General features: G+C 39.6%; 1 protein-coding gene across 6 annotated transcripts in view; it reads left to right on the forward strand.

The window, feature by feature from the left end:
• Window positions 1–13,157, forward strand: part of dnah9 (dynein, axonemal, heavy chain 9) — a 159,191-nt gene that overhangs the window by 119,849 nt on the left and 26,185 nt on the right. For all 6 annotated transcript variants that reach the window (XM_025909795.1, XM_019362100.2, XM_019362101.2 and 3 more), the window contains 6 exons: window positions 356–496; window positions 1,890–2,060; window positions 2,239–2,361; window positions 5,852–6,045; window positions 7,821–7,969; window positions 10,104–10,231. In XM_025909795.1, the coding sequence (XP_025765580.1) occupies window positions 356–496; window positions 1,890–2,060; window positions 2,239–2,361; window positions 5,852–6,045; window positions 7,821–7,969; window positions 10,104–10,231 (906 nt within the window). The remainder of the gene's footprint in view (window positions 1–355; window positions 497–1,889; window positions 2,061–2,238; window positions 2,362–5,851; window positions 6,046–7,820; window positions 7,970–10,103; window positions 10,232–13,157) is intronic.

Consider the following 13,157-nt stretch of genomic DNA (forward strand, 5'->3'; position numbering starts at 1 on the left):
AAGATGAATTAGTTTTGAGCACTTCTTAAAAGCTCTGTGTTTTTTTTAATCTTAGAGTGTGCCTTCTGTCTGTGAGAAGATGAGTGCTTCCTTTGCAGATGTTCATTCTTAAACATAATTGGACAGACGTTTGCTGGTTATTAAAACAAACAAAAAAAGCATGATTGTCATGATCCACAGAATGTGAGGACATTTTGAAGCGTGAAATTGCAATAGGACTGCTCTTCACTGGAGTATGTTTTAATGGATTGTGCACAAGTTCATCATTACCGGTAACTGATTGATGGACCTTGAGTATATCCATGTCTGTGCTGATGTATATGAGTGTGATTCCGTTTGCACTTCTTTACTGCAGGTAAGAGAAGCCAAGGTGACAGAGACCAAAATCAATGAGGCTCGAGAGCACTTCCGACCAGCAGCAGCACGGGCTTCCTTATTGTACTTCACAATGAACGACCTCAATAAAATCCACCCCATGTATCAGTTCTCTCTAAAGGTACCCTGTCTATTGACCCACCATGTTACCGACCCTTGTCATGGGCCCCCAGTGAGACCCTTCTTTACACTCACTTCTCTGTTGTTTCCCTCCTCCTTCCATTTGCTCACTGTGTTTTATGCTCTTTGCCCCGCTTTTATTGTGTTTGTGGCTCCCTAATGTGGTTATGTAGAGCATAATGTCTTTCATATTGTCAGCCAGGCAGTGCTGAGAGAAGGCAGCCTGAGATATTGTTTGCAATCTCTTCCGACTCCGCAGGTAGTTGCCTCGGCCCGTCTTATTTCCCAACATAATCAAATGAAAACTCATTCAGTGTTTATGTACCTTTGACCTTGTGAATGAAATGAAATACATTATAATATGTGTTCTGTATACAACCTCAGAGCTAACTGTGACTCTGCTAAATGAACAGGAATGACAGCACATTTCCTACAGTGGAAGAGGACAATTATTGTATTTCTGTGGTAATAAGTCATTTTACAGTCGCTGCAAAAAGTGCACTGTTTCAACCAAGTACAAACTGTTTTTCCAGTACTTCAAACTTTGCATGGTTCAGTATGTTGAAGGATCACAGTATGACGTGATATTGGAATCAGAAGTCAGATCCAGTGCAGCAACAATTATTAGAAAATTAGAAAAGCCCCCTAAACGAGTAAGTGCAATGAACGTCCCTTAGTGCTATAGGCTCAGGTTGTTGGGTCACAATGCACTGAGAACTTTTCACTCCTTATGTGTTTATATATGTTTATGTGCTATTTCTGCTTGTTATTAACTGTCTACTCTCACTCATAGTTTATGCTTTGTCCTTGTCTCTCTATGATTTTTTTGCCTCTTTGGTATTTATCTGGTTGTTGGGGTTTTCTAGCTGATACTTGAGGGTCTTTACCTTATAACAAAATAGCTTTGAGCTGTAATTAAAAAATTGGAGCACTGTAGCACAGATGACCAGATTTTGAAAATAAACTACTTATTAATACGGTCCATTGCTAAAGATTTTTATTTTGTTTGTTTTTTTGTATTTAGAAATAATTTTAAATTGTCTATGTCCATTAAAGTTTTTAATTCAAGCTTACCACATTGATGAAATATTTATACATACATAAACGTTGTAATCAATTACAGCTGTCGGCTTTCCTTATAGAGCCAAAGTAGTATTGATCAGTTCATTCTTAGAACACTGCATCATATCCATCAAGTCAGCTGTAAATGACAAAGACTGATGACATCTAATTTATACTTAAAGATCAGTATGAACACAACCCAATTACTGGGTTATCATTTGCTTTATTGGATTACCTTATGAGTTTGTATCCAACAGTATTGTTATTCTTGTGCTTTTAACACTGATGTCAGACACTGTTTCTGTATTGTACCTGCTCCTGTGCGTCCTCAGGCGTTTAGTGTGGTCTTCCAGAAAGCAGTTCTAAAGGCTGAGCCTGAGGAAGGTCTAAAGCAGCGGGTGTCCAACCTAATTGACAGCATCACCTCCTCAGTCTTCCAGTACACCACCAGAGGCCTATTTGAGTGTGACAAGCTCACATACATCGCTCAGCTCGCTTTCCAGGTAGGAAGGTGGATCCAGTTTCATCCTCTGCATGGTTTGTTTTTGAGCACACGCTTGCTGTTGAACGGGCTTCTCCGGAGACCAGCGGCCCTGTTTGGGTTTAATCAAGTAGAAAGGAGATGTGCTCTGTACCGAAAATGCGTCATTGTAAAGTTATTCCTGTTTGTTTTGTGCCCAGATACTCCTGATGAATAAAGATATAAACCCTGTAGAGCTGGACTTCCTCCTGAGATACCCTGTCCAACCAGGTGTAACATCACCAGTGGAGTTCCTATCTAACCACTCCTGGGGGGGGATCAAGGTATGAAAAGAGGCAGTGTGAAAGGGCACAACTCGATCTTTTTTTTCACAGTACCTGAGCAAACCAGAGATATGTGACGTTGTGTCTTCAAGTAACTGTCCCAACACACACAAACACACACACACACACACACAATGGCTAAACTTCCTGTGTCAAAGATTTCCTCCACCTCTGTGGGTTAACTGTCTCTCATTTCAACTTCCTGTTTTCCTTTTTTTTTTTAATTTAAAAAAAAAATGTTGAATACTAGTGTATAACATGTATAGTTGGGGAAATAATAATTTGATCTAATGCTGAATTTGTAAGTTTGCTCACTTACAAGCAAATCAACAGTCTCTCATTTTTATGGTAGTTTTGTTTAAATGAACACAGAAGGATCTCAACCATAAATCCAGGAAAAAACACATACATAAAAGTTGGAAATTGACTACTCTATGACCCAGCCAGAATTCTGGTTCCCACAGATTTAAAGTGCGCCCATGTAGCTCACAGATTACAGTCAATCAGTCAATCAATGACAGATACTTCTGATCTGAACTTCTTGTGTGTATAAAGCACACCTGTCCACAGAATCCTTTTTTTCCCATTCCAACCTCTCCACCACCATGGCCAAAGAGCTGTTGAAGGATGTCAGGGACAAGACTGTAGATCTGCACAAGGATGGAATAGGGTACTAGAGCATCAGCAAGAAGCTTTTTGAGAAGCTGTTGGTGCAACTATTCTGAAATGAAAGAAATAAAGTATATAATAACCATCAATCGTCCATGGAGTGTGGATGAGAAAGGTGGTGGATCAACCCTAAACATGGGGGGAGCTTGTTAATGATCTGAAGGCAGTTAGGACCACTGTCACTAAGAACACTATTGGTAACACACACTGTAAATTATTGAAATCTTGCAGTGTCCTCAAGGTCCCCTGGCTTAAGGCACATATACAGACCCATCTGAAATCAAATAATTATTTCCCCCAGTATATACCATTATAATATTATGATTCATTGTGATTCATATAGAGACACACAGAGAGAGAAATATAATTATATATAGATACATATTTGATTTATCAGTCAGTGTGTTCTTATTCAGACTCATATCAAAGGTCATTTTTTTCAGTTACAAACACTTTTGTTCTGTTTCTCAGAAATAATTAAGCCGAGTCCCAGACTTTAAACTTTTTTTTCTGTAACTATCTTCATGGTTTTGTTTTTTGTGTTTTTTTTTCAGTCTGCGGCTAGGCTTAACCATGTCTGAGAACGTGCTCACTTTGCATTATATTAAACTCTTCTTGTAATATTGGAGGTTCTTGATGAAAACAAGTTTGTGTTTTTACTAGCAGTCATTATCATTCTGTGTTTGTAGGGGAGCCCTGTAACTTTTGGTGTCCCAAACATATTTAAAAGCAATTTTGATTTTCCGAACCTTTCGGTCTCTACTTGTTGAAAAGCCTGGAGGATTCCTGGAATATGCGCTAATGGATTGCACCTTGTGCAGCCGGTCTAGCATATACTCTGTCCTTCTTTGGACTCTTTAAATGCCGGTGTTACAATATGTGACCATATTTTTCCATTTAAATTTTGTTTTCTTTGCTTTTTTCACTACTTTACTGACATTACAAAATTTCATTTGTAGTCTGTAATAACCCTAATATGTTTTCATTTTCCAGTATGATTTTTAATGGATCCAAATTCGACCTTTTCCATGATGTCCAAACCACATTGTTTCATTAACTCATCCTTTTACTTATAATTTCCACAAATAAATTCAGGTAAAACTCTCCATAGTGTACATTCAGGTTATATCCTGTTCCATGTCCCAGTTTGACTGTAGTTTCAAACAACTTCCTTACCAAATAACATAAAGATGTTATTTGTCCAAAGACATGCAGCTTGTGGGGATAGGTTAATTGGATAATCCAAATTGCCACTAGGTGTAAATGTGCGAGTGAATGTGAGTGCGAATGGTTGTCTGTCCCTGTGTGTTAGCCCTGCGACAGACTGGCGACCTGTCCAGGGCGTACCCCGCCTCTCGCCCTATAATGACAGCTGGGATAGGCTCCAGCGCCCCCCGCGACCCTGAAAAGGATAAGCGGAAGCGAATGGATGGATGGATGGATGTAATAAGAAGATGAATGAAGAGTTTTTTAAATTGTAGATCAGCCCCATTTTTAGAATCCCATCCTTTATGTTGAAATCTCAAACAGATAAAAAAAAAAAATTCACCTCTATTTCTTTCCAAATTTAGTTGTCCTTCACCTTGTCATCTGCGAGACTCATGGCTAATATCTTCCAGTTCCTTTATCAGCTTCACGCAGTGTACAGTGGATTTTCCCAACAAGTCTGCACCGAAGTGAATGCACATAATTGGAGTGTATATCTCTGTATCACCCAAAACTCCAGTCTGACAGCATGCAATCTCCAGGGCCCCACTGTGCTCTGTGACCCCGCTAGATTCTAACACTGAAGGGTGCTAGAAGAAAAACTCAGTCTCTCTCTTTGTGTCTCAGTGCTGTGGACAGCAGAGGTTTCTTATCTTGTCAGATGAGTTTAGCAGCAAAGTAAACCCTAACTGCAGCATGTCTTTTAGCCCCTCGTGCTCATGAATATTTTACTCTATATCGCCTTCAATATTAACTTAACCTAAAACCCCTCTGAGGATTAAGAGATGGCCTTTCTGTAACTGCTCTCAACCTGCTGTGGATGTTTAAGTCCCTGCTAATCAAATTCTGTCACTTGATTTTTCTTATCGTAGTTGGAAACATAATCAGTTGGAAAGATTTAAAGGAGGATAACGTCCTCTGATTGCTTGCCCCAGTTGATGATATTAGCAGAGCTGGAATCCCTCGAGACCCAGTGTATTCTCATTACACTGGGGCTGATAGGTCGCCAACCACCTGTAGTAATTAAACCGAGTCACAGTGAAGGTAATGTGTCCCAAGCCGCTCCTTCTCACTCTGCTCTATGTCTTCCCCTCATGGCTAGTGTCGAGGGGTTGGTTTCATAGAGTGACACGGGATGTTTTTGCCTTGACACCTTGTATTCTGTGTCTCTGCTGAGAGAAGATTTCAGCATCCTGCTCATAGTTTGCACAGTGCGGGAGACAGCAGAGCCGCTTGAGGCTGTACTGTGTGACACTGCTGTTCTCTGCAGATGAGATGAGGTGTCTGTCAGCTGGGGCATCACAATGAAGCCCTCACTGGTTCTGCAAGAGATGCATATTTAGTGCTCCCCTACCCCCTGTCCCGTTATGAAAGCTTTGTGTTTACTCAGCATTTCTGTTTGAATAAATATTATTTATAAAGGCATGAGGAAAGATAAGCACTCTGTTTTTTATGACTCTCCATATTTTGCAAACAGACTGTCTTTTTTTTTTCCTGTGCATTGTGAAAAAGTCAAGAACTTTAATGTGCATCACTAATCGCAGTGCAGCAGCTCTTTTAACAACATGCACTGTGTTTCACTGCACAAATCCTCTTTCTTTTCCAAAACCTCCAGTCTCTTTGCTCCATGGATGAGTTCAGAAACCTGGACAGAGACATTGAAGGTTCAGCCAAACGCTGGAAGAAGTTTGTAGAGTCCGAGTGTCCAGAAAAAGAGAAATTCCCACAGGAATGGAAGAGCAAAACCTCACTCCAGAGACTGTGCATGATGAGAGCCCTGAGGCCTGACCGCATGACGTACGCTGTCAGGTAAGAGGTGGTATCATTTCCCTCTGCTCTGTGATCTGTGAAAGCTCCTACTTGACCTGTTCTGGTTACTGAAAAGGTAAAAAAGTTGAACAACAGAACCTTTGGCTTCTATCCTGAGATGACAGTTGACTTAGTCACACAGATTTTCAGGGACAATCATCAAACCTAAGTATTAAAAGACAATGTTTGTGTCCACTTGTACCAAATCCAGACCCCAGTTACACCCTGTATTAACATACATTAGGTGTGAGATGCAATATTTTAGTTCTATTAAGATGCCTGTGTCTGTGGGGTTTCTTAGGTCTTAGGCTTTGGAGATGTTAATTAGACAGATTATGTGGTTTTTGGTTTGGTCTCAAGGGGACTAATGGCTCTGAAACAAACATTTCACAAGTTTAATTTCTAATAAACTGGGCACAAATCACTCCAGTATTTGAGTGAAATTTTAACCAGAAGGCTTAAAGTGGGGAACTAAAGCTGACTCATCTAATGATTTTGATTTAAAGTGCATATTACGACTCTTATGAAGATTGTGCTTAGTTTAATCTGTGTCCATAGTGCTTTAGCCAGAGGAGGAATTGAGTCATTTTGCTCAGTTAGCCAATAACTATGTAGCTTGTTCATATTTTTTTCTAAGCAATGCGATTACATTAATTTTGAAATGAATAAGTGAGCAACTAGATCACTACTCATAATACATTATAATGCAGTTTATCACTCTTGATAATTTGTTAAGACTGACAGTATAATAACCAATTTAACCAATTTAACTTCTCAGAGTTCATGGTTTTGTTTTTAATGTGCTGCAGCTTTAGATGGTTAACACCAGTAGGTGTCAAAACCCCCAGCTGATTACTAAATATGGATGTAGCTTCTAGATCAGAAAACTGAAGCCAGTATGTGTAAGTGCATTCCACTTTGCTTGCTGTATGACCCCATTAAACTCTTTCCTTATCAGCTTATGCACTTGGTTGGTAGTTTCATGTCATTTTGAAGACAAAATGATTGTAAATTTGTAAACTGTGCTCTTCATTAGTCTCAGAATGGAAGATAAAGCAGGGTGTGATCATTGGCTAATGACTTGATATTGACAGATCATTAATTATTCAGCATGATGCGTCACAGTTTCATAGTCAGTTCTACCCTGCACTCACAATGTCTGGTTTTAAAAAATATGAGATGGATGACATCATGTTGGCTTTCCAAGGTGGAGACCAGAAGAGAGCTAAAAGTAGAGGAAATGGTGGAGTTTAGAACTGCAAAGATCTCCACGGCTTCCAGGAAATTCTTGGAGTTGTGGTCAATGTGCAACACTTGGACAACTTATTGACATATTGTAGAACAAATACACAGTCTTCACCTTTTGCTACATCGCTTTCTGTGTTTTCATTTCTTCCCCATCGGTTCTGCACATGTATGTTTGTATTTTGAGAAACCTCAAGTGGAGGCGGAAGGTTATAGGAAGGCATCTTAAGCACAAAATACAACATATGTACAAAATACATTTTTAAAAAAGTGAATTGTTGATTCATTTAAGACTATGATTTGGTTGAAACTGAAGCAAGAAAAGCATACTGTTTGAAAGACCGAAGCATTTAATCCGGAGAGGCTGAAAAGAGCCACTGACAGCTGAGTCGTGACTAGAGTTTATAGTTTTGAAGCAGCTGTCTGTCTAATGCACTGTACTACAGACAATTCCGGCTCTTCAAGTTCTTCAGCTTGTTGTCAAAGATAATAAAGTCTTAAGGAAAACTGAGTCACACTCTCCCTTACAGAGACTTTGTAGAGGAGAAACTGGGAAGCAAGTATGTGATTGGCAGATCACTGGACTTTGCCGTCTCCTTTGAAGAGTCAGGTCCAGCTACGCCCATGTTCTTCATCCTCTCTCCCGGAGTTGACCCTTTGAAGGATGTGGAAAAACATGGTAAGGCTCCTGCTTGTTTTATCTTTAAAAAAGCTTTTAAATCCTGTTTAAAAGTGTGTTCAGGACTTTTATAAGAGCGAACACATTGCCAGTATATCGTTTCTTTAAGCTGTGTAGGGTTTAGGGTTAGTTATTAGAAAGGAATGCCCTGTCTACCTGCATGCATGATTTCAAATGTTAGTTCTGTTGCATATGATTATCAGTCAGAACAACACATTTGTAATGTGTATCTGCTGTAATATCAGCCATCACTGCCAATGCACAGCCAGCTCTGGATAGACTGAAAGGATTATACTAAAGGTCAGAAATATGTGAGATGACACCACTGGTGTATTAGGGGCAACAGAAAGTAAATGTCATTGGTTTTAGAGTTACTTTACATTCCTTTATGAATAATGGGTGGGTGGTGGCAAGATTTTTTTACTAGAAATATGGCAAAAGTTGAAGTTTTTGTACTGACCTAGGCACTAATTCAGTTTTGGGGTATTTAAAATCAGCTGTATGAAATATTCAGATTGCAGGAATTGTTTCAGTTTACTGGGACAGATTTCCTCATTATTTCTCTTCTAACCAAGCAAATGCATCGGCATTTTTGCATTCAAGTAATGAATGATATGTTAGGGTTTTTGTTTTTTTGTTTGTTTTGCCTTTCTTGGGTTTCAGTTTCTCCTTTGTCGTCCTTTTATCCTTGTATTAATTTATACCACAGACCCATTTCAGTGTAATGTTAAAATGTTGGTTTATGCCCAACACACTGCATTATTTGTGACTATTTTTAGATGCTTCATTTTTATAGGCATCACCAGGCGATTAAATCAACCATGGAGCTACCATAGGCTCTGAAACCCCCTGTAAAACCCTCCATCCTCTCCTAATACCATGCCAAACAGCACTCCTACTGAAACTGCCTCTGAGGGCTGTGATTATTGATTAGCAACACCCTCATCCTGACCATAGCCAATCACATCAAAGCTAAAGGTAACCAGCTGCTCCTGTGCTGATGAAAAGCAGCAGAACATGTTTTTTTCCCCATTATATTTGTGTCTGTGGGGTTTCTTCGATATTAGGCTTTGGTGAGATTTTCATTAGACAGATTATGTGATTTTTGTTTGGTTTGAAGAGGACTAATGGCTCCGAAACAAACTTTTCACAAGTTTGATTTCTAATAAACTGGGCACAAATCACTCTAGTATTTGAGTGAAATTTTAACCTGAAGGCTTAAAGTGGGGAACTAAAGCTGACTCATCTAATGATCATGATTTAAAGTGCATATTAGTTAGTTTAGCCTGTGTCCAAGGCATGGATAGTGCTTTAGCCAGAGGAGGAGATATTGTGGAATTGAATCATTTTATTCAGTTCATTACACAGATTCATATCCAATAACTATGTAGCTTGTTCATATTTTTCTAAGCTATGCAGTTAGATTACTTTTGAATAAGTGAGCAACTAGAATACTGATTATAATACAGTTTATCACACTTAGTGATTTGTGAAGATTGGTGTAAAATGACTCCCACCTAAGAACCATTTGTGACGCCCAGTCATAGACTGAACATTTAAAAATCGACTTCACCCACTGGTCTTTGTGTTTCTGTTTTCTGTGCGAGGTTCTGTATGAAATTTTGGTTTCCAAACTGACTGATCGCTTTTAGTTTTGCAACATTCAGTCTTGATTAGCATAGATTGGAACTTGAAAGTAAGATCTAGCATTACTTTTAAAGAGGAGACTAAAAAGATATTAAACATATAAATAACACAGTTTGTTTATTACTTTCTTGGCTTATTTTTTTTTTTTAACAGTTAATCAGAGCTTGGTCTGTACCATTATTCTGCTAATCTAGGCTAAGCACATTTCAGAGCTACCTCTCTGTAGAGCTCATAAGCTAAAATAAAAGATGCAGATGAATCCTAAATGGAGTTTAACATACTAGCAAATAGCGGCCCAGTTCAGTAGAATACATTTACCATTTTAGTCTTTGCAACTTATGCTTCGCTTCAAAATAGACATATTGGAAGCAAAGGTCACATACAGGTTACTTGGATATCCTTGAGAGGACCTTGGGATGCTCTTTTGGTGACCTTTCTGTTTCTGCAACCAAAGTTTTATTGAAACAGTTACTCTCTTTTCTTTCAGGGAGGAAGCTGGGCTACACATTTGACAACAAAAACTTCCATAATGTCTCTCTGGGTCAAGGTCAGGAAGTTATAGCTGAACAAGCGCTCAACTTGGCAGCTAAAAACGGCCATTGGGTCATATTACAGGTACAGTGAATATACTTTTCAAATAGGGACTGTGATGTTATATGTAAATATGAGTATCAACACAAATCCAGTTCACACTCCAACCAATATGTTTTCTGAAGATTATTGCAACAATCATATCAAGTAGATCCAATTATAGTTTGTGGTGTTTGAACACTAACACAAAAGGTATAAAATGACAATTCATTATGATTGTTAGAACATTTTGTCTTTCACTGAATTGTCCCATGTGGTAAACCCATCCACATCACATAAAAGGTGCCAAATTACAAAAAAAATATGTCGGTGATAAAATGTAATATATACAATACTGTAGGCACTTGGAAAACAGAAACAAACACTCTTTGGAAATTGAATACAGGGTTCATTTATGTCAAGGATTTTCTATTCAAGGGGTGATTTTATGTGGCATTTCCTTTATCTGTACGTGTTCTGAATGAGGCATATTATCACTTTGTTTTTCATTGCATACTCAGTGGGATGTTTGCTTTCCTCCAAGGTTCGTCTCTGTGGAAAAGCGAATTTAATTTTCGAAGGAAATTTCCTAACTGAAAGGGCCACGGCATTATACAGTACAATATCTACAGCCACGGTGTCTGTTCTCCTCTTATCTGGAGGGCAAGGCTGGCTTTTGCATTTTAAGTGGAAACCTTGGTGGAATTCTAATGGGAAGTATCGACAGATATGAACCACAGACCAGGCACTGTGGGACACCCATTTCTTTTAATTCACACAGCTTGTAGGATTTCAAAAAAAAGGAGAGAAGGTTGCGACAGCATCACTCTCCTCTCCAGACCCAGGATAGCACAGACAAGCAGTTGTTTAATTAGCTTTGCATAAGAATCCCGATCGATACGCTTAAAAAGGCCTTGTCCCCCTGGCAACAAACCTCCTACTCGCTTTATCTGTCTGTTTGTCTGCCTACCAAGTGCCACCCCCATGGTACTGGCCAGGGAGGGAAAGAAAAAAAGAGGGGAGGGGAAGGGAGGGGAGGTAACATATTCCCATCTATCTCCTGCTTAAACCATCCGTATCTTCTCCATCTTCTCTTTTCTATTCCTCTGCCCACTCTCTCATTCTGTGAAGTAACTTTGATACTTTGGTCTTATCATTTTCTCCACCACATCTACCACCCTATCAATCCTCCCACTTTTCCTGCTAACCTGCTACCTCTTCATTCCCCCCTCTTTGACCTTCTTGTCTCAGTTCTCCTCCTACCTATTCACCACTCCACCTTTATTCAGCCACTGTGAGGCCTGGCTCCATCAGTCTAGGGTCATGTTAATGGGAGATTCCCTTTTGCTGCTGGGTAATTATACTGGAGAGCAGCATCGTCTTCTCAGAGAGAAGAGGACAAAATAGCAGAAACTTCAAAGCAGTCCAATGCATTTGGTGGGAGTATGTGTTTGCAGATTGGAGTTGAATATCTCACATTGGCCAGGAGGCCAAAATTGAGTGGCCAGAACTTGCCGGTCTGTTTCGAATGCCACTGTTAATCTTAAAACCACCCATTTTGAGCTAGTGACAGAAAAAAGTCTCTGGAGGGCAGAGAGTTGGATGAAAAGATGTCATCACGATGTCCTCCCCTCACTTCCGAAAGAAATGATTCATAAATCCCACAATGACAAATATCTCATATTACAGTCATGAAGTCTTACAAAGATGGCAATAAATAAAAAACAATTACAGCTGCATTTAGAATATGATGCATGCAATTTTTTAAAGTTAAGGGTGACACATCTAAAGTGACATTTTGTACTGGAAGGAGCTCCAGAAGTGTTTTTTCCGGTGAAAATCGGACCTTCAAAGATTTCTTGTCTAGAAATTGATCATTTTTTTCAGTGGTTATGGGTATACAGATCCTGTCCATTGACAAATTCTTATAAGGTTTAACATGCAGCTTTAACTCTCCAGCAGGAAAAAGGCAGGAGAATAACATTTGTGTCAGGTGAAACATAGAAGTACATTTGCAGTGGAATTCTCATTCTGCAAATTGTGGACATGGCACACGACCTCTACAAATTACTCTACAAAGAGGTCCCCAGATAATAGCAATGGCATAAAAATAGACCATTTATGAACCTTTTAAGACCTCCAAACCCTACAGTAAATAAGTATGTATCCTTCGGCATTGGTGGATGTATGCCTTTATTTTTAAATTTAGTATCAAGGGCGTGTCATGCTGTCAGTGCCTGCAGTGTGTCGACAGTCCTGCTTGTCCCTCCATCCTGTTCACGATGTTCCAGTGTCACTCAGAGTCTGCTCTGATACCGCAGGGCCGCCTCCTCAGTGCTGGAGCCTGGCAGTGCTGCAGCTCCTTGACCAACAGGGTTTTTTTTACGTGTAAAATAGAAAGATTGTGTGCGGGCACCTGCTCGTGTTTGTATTTGCTAGTCTGTGAGCCAGCATGTGCAGTTGGATGTGCCATTGTGCCTTCCCTCAGGTTGTGTTTGATAGCAATGCATCAAAGACCTTGCCAGTGGTGTCTTCTAATGGGTTTTAGATTCAACTTTTATATTATTATGTAAATAGGTGACTCTCTGATGTAGTATCAGCGTAGTCATCGCCAGGGCTGGGAGGCCCTTATCAAGAAGACGTTGAGGGAACAAAAAATGTTGCACCTGAAAGTTAATTAAAAAGCCATAAAAACGCGGCTGCCCCTCTGTCTTGTTTGTTTGTCTGTCGGTCTCTTCGCCCCCTTCCTTTCCCCTTGCAGCCAGAGGATGAATGGTTTCATTACAGTGACAAGTTCTGAGGCAGTCTCTCACTTCTTCTGTTGGCTCTCTTTATTGCCAAACTATTTACATGCCAAGAGGAAGGGTTGTACTCTGGCTTGATGAAAAAGTGCTTGAATTTAGACTTTTAATTTGTATACCATTCATTATTCTCTAAGGCACTGAGAAGAAAACTAGCTTATCCCCTTCTC

The sequence above is a fragment of the Oreochromis niloticus genome, linkage group LG8 (assembly GCF_001858045.2).
Source record: "Oreochromis niloticus isolate F11D_XX linkage group LG8, O_niloticus_UMD_NMBU, whole genome shotgun sequence".
NCBI classification, from domain to species: Eukaryota; Metazoa; Chordata; class Actinopteri; order Cichliformes; family Cichlidae; genus Oreochromis; species Oreochromis niloticus.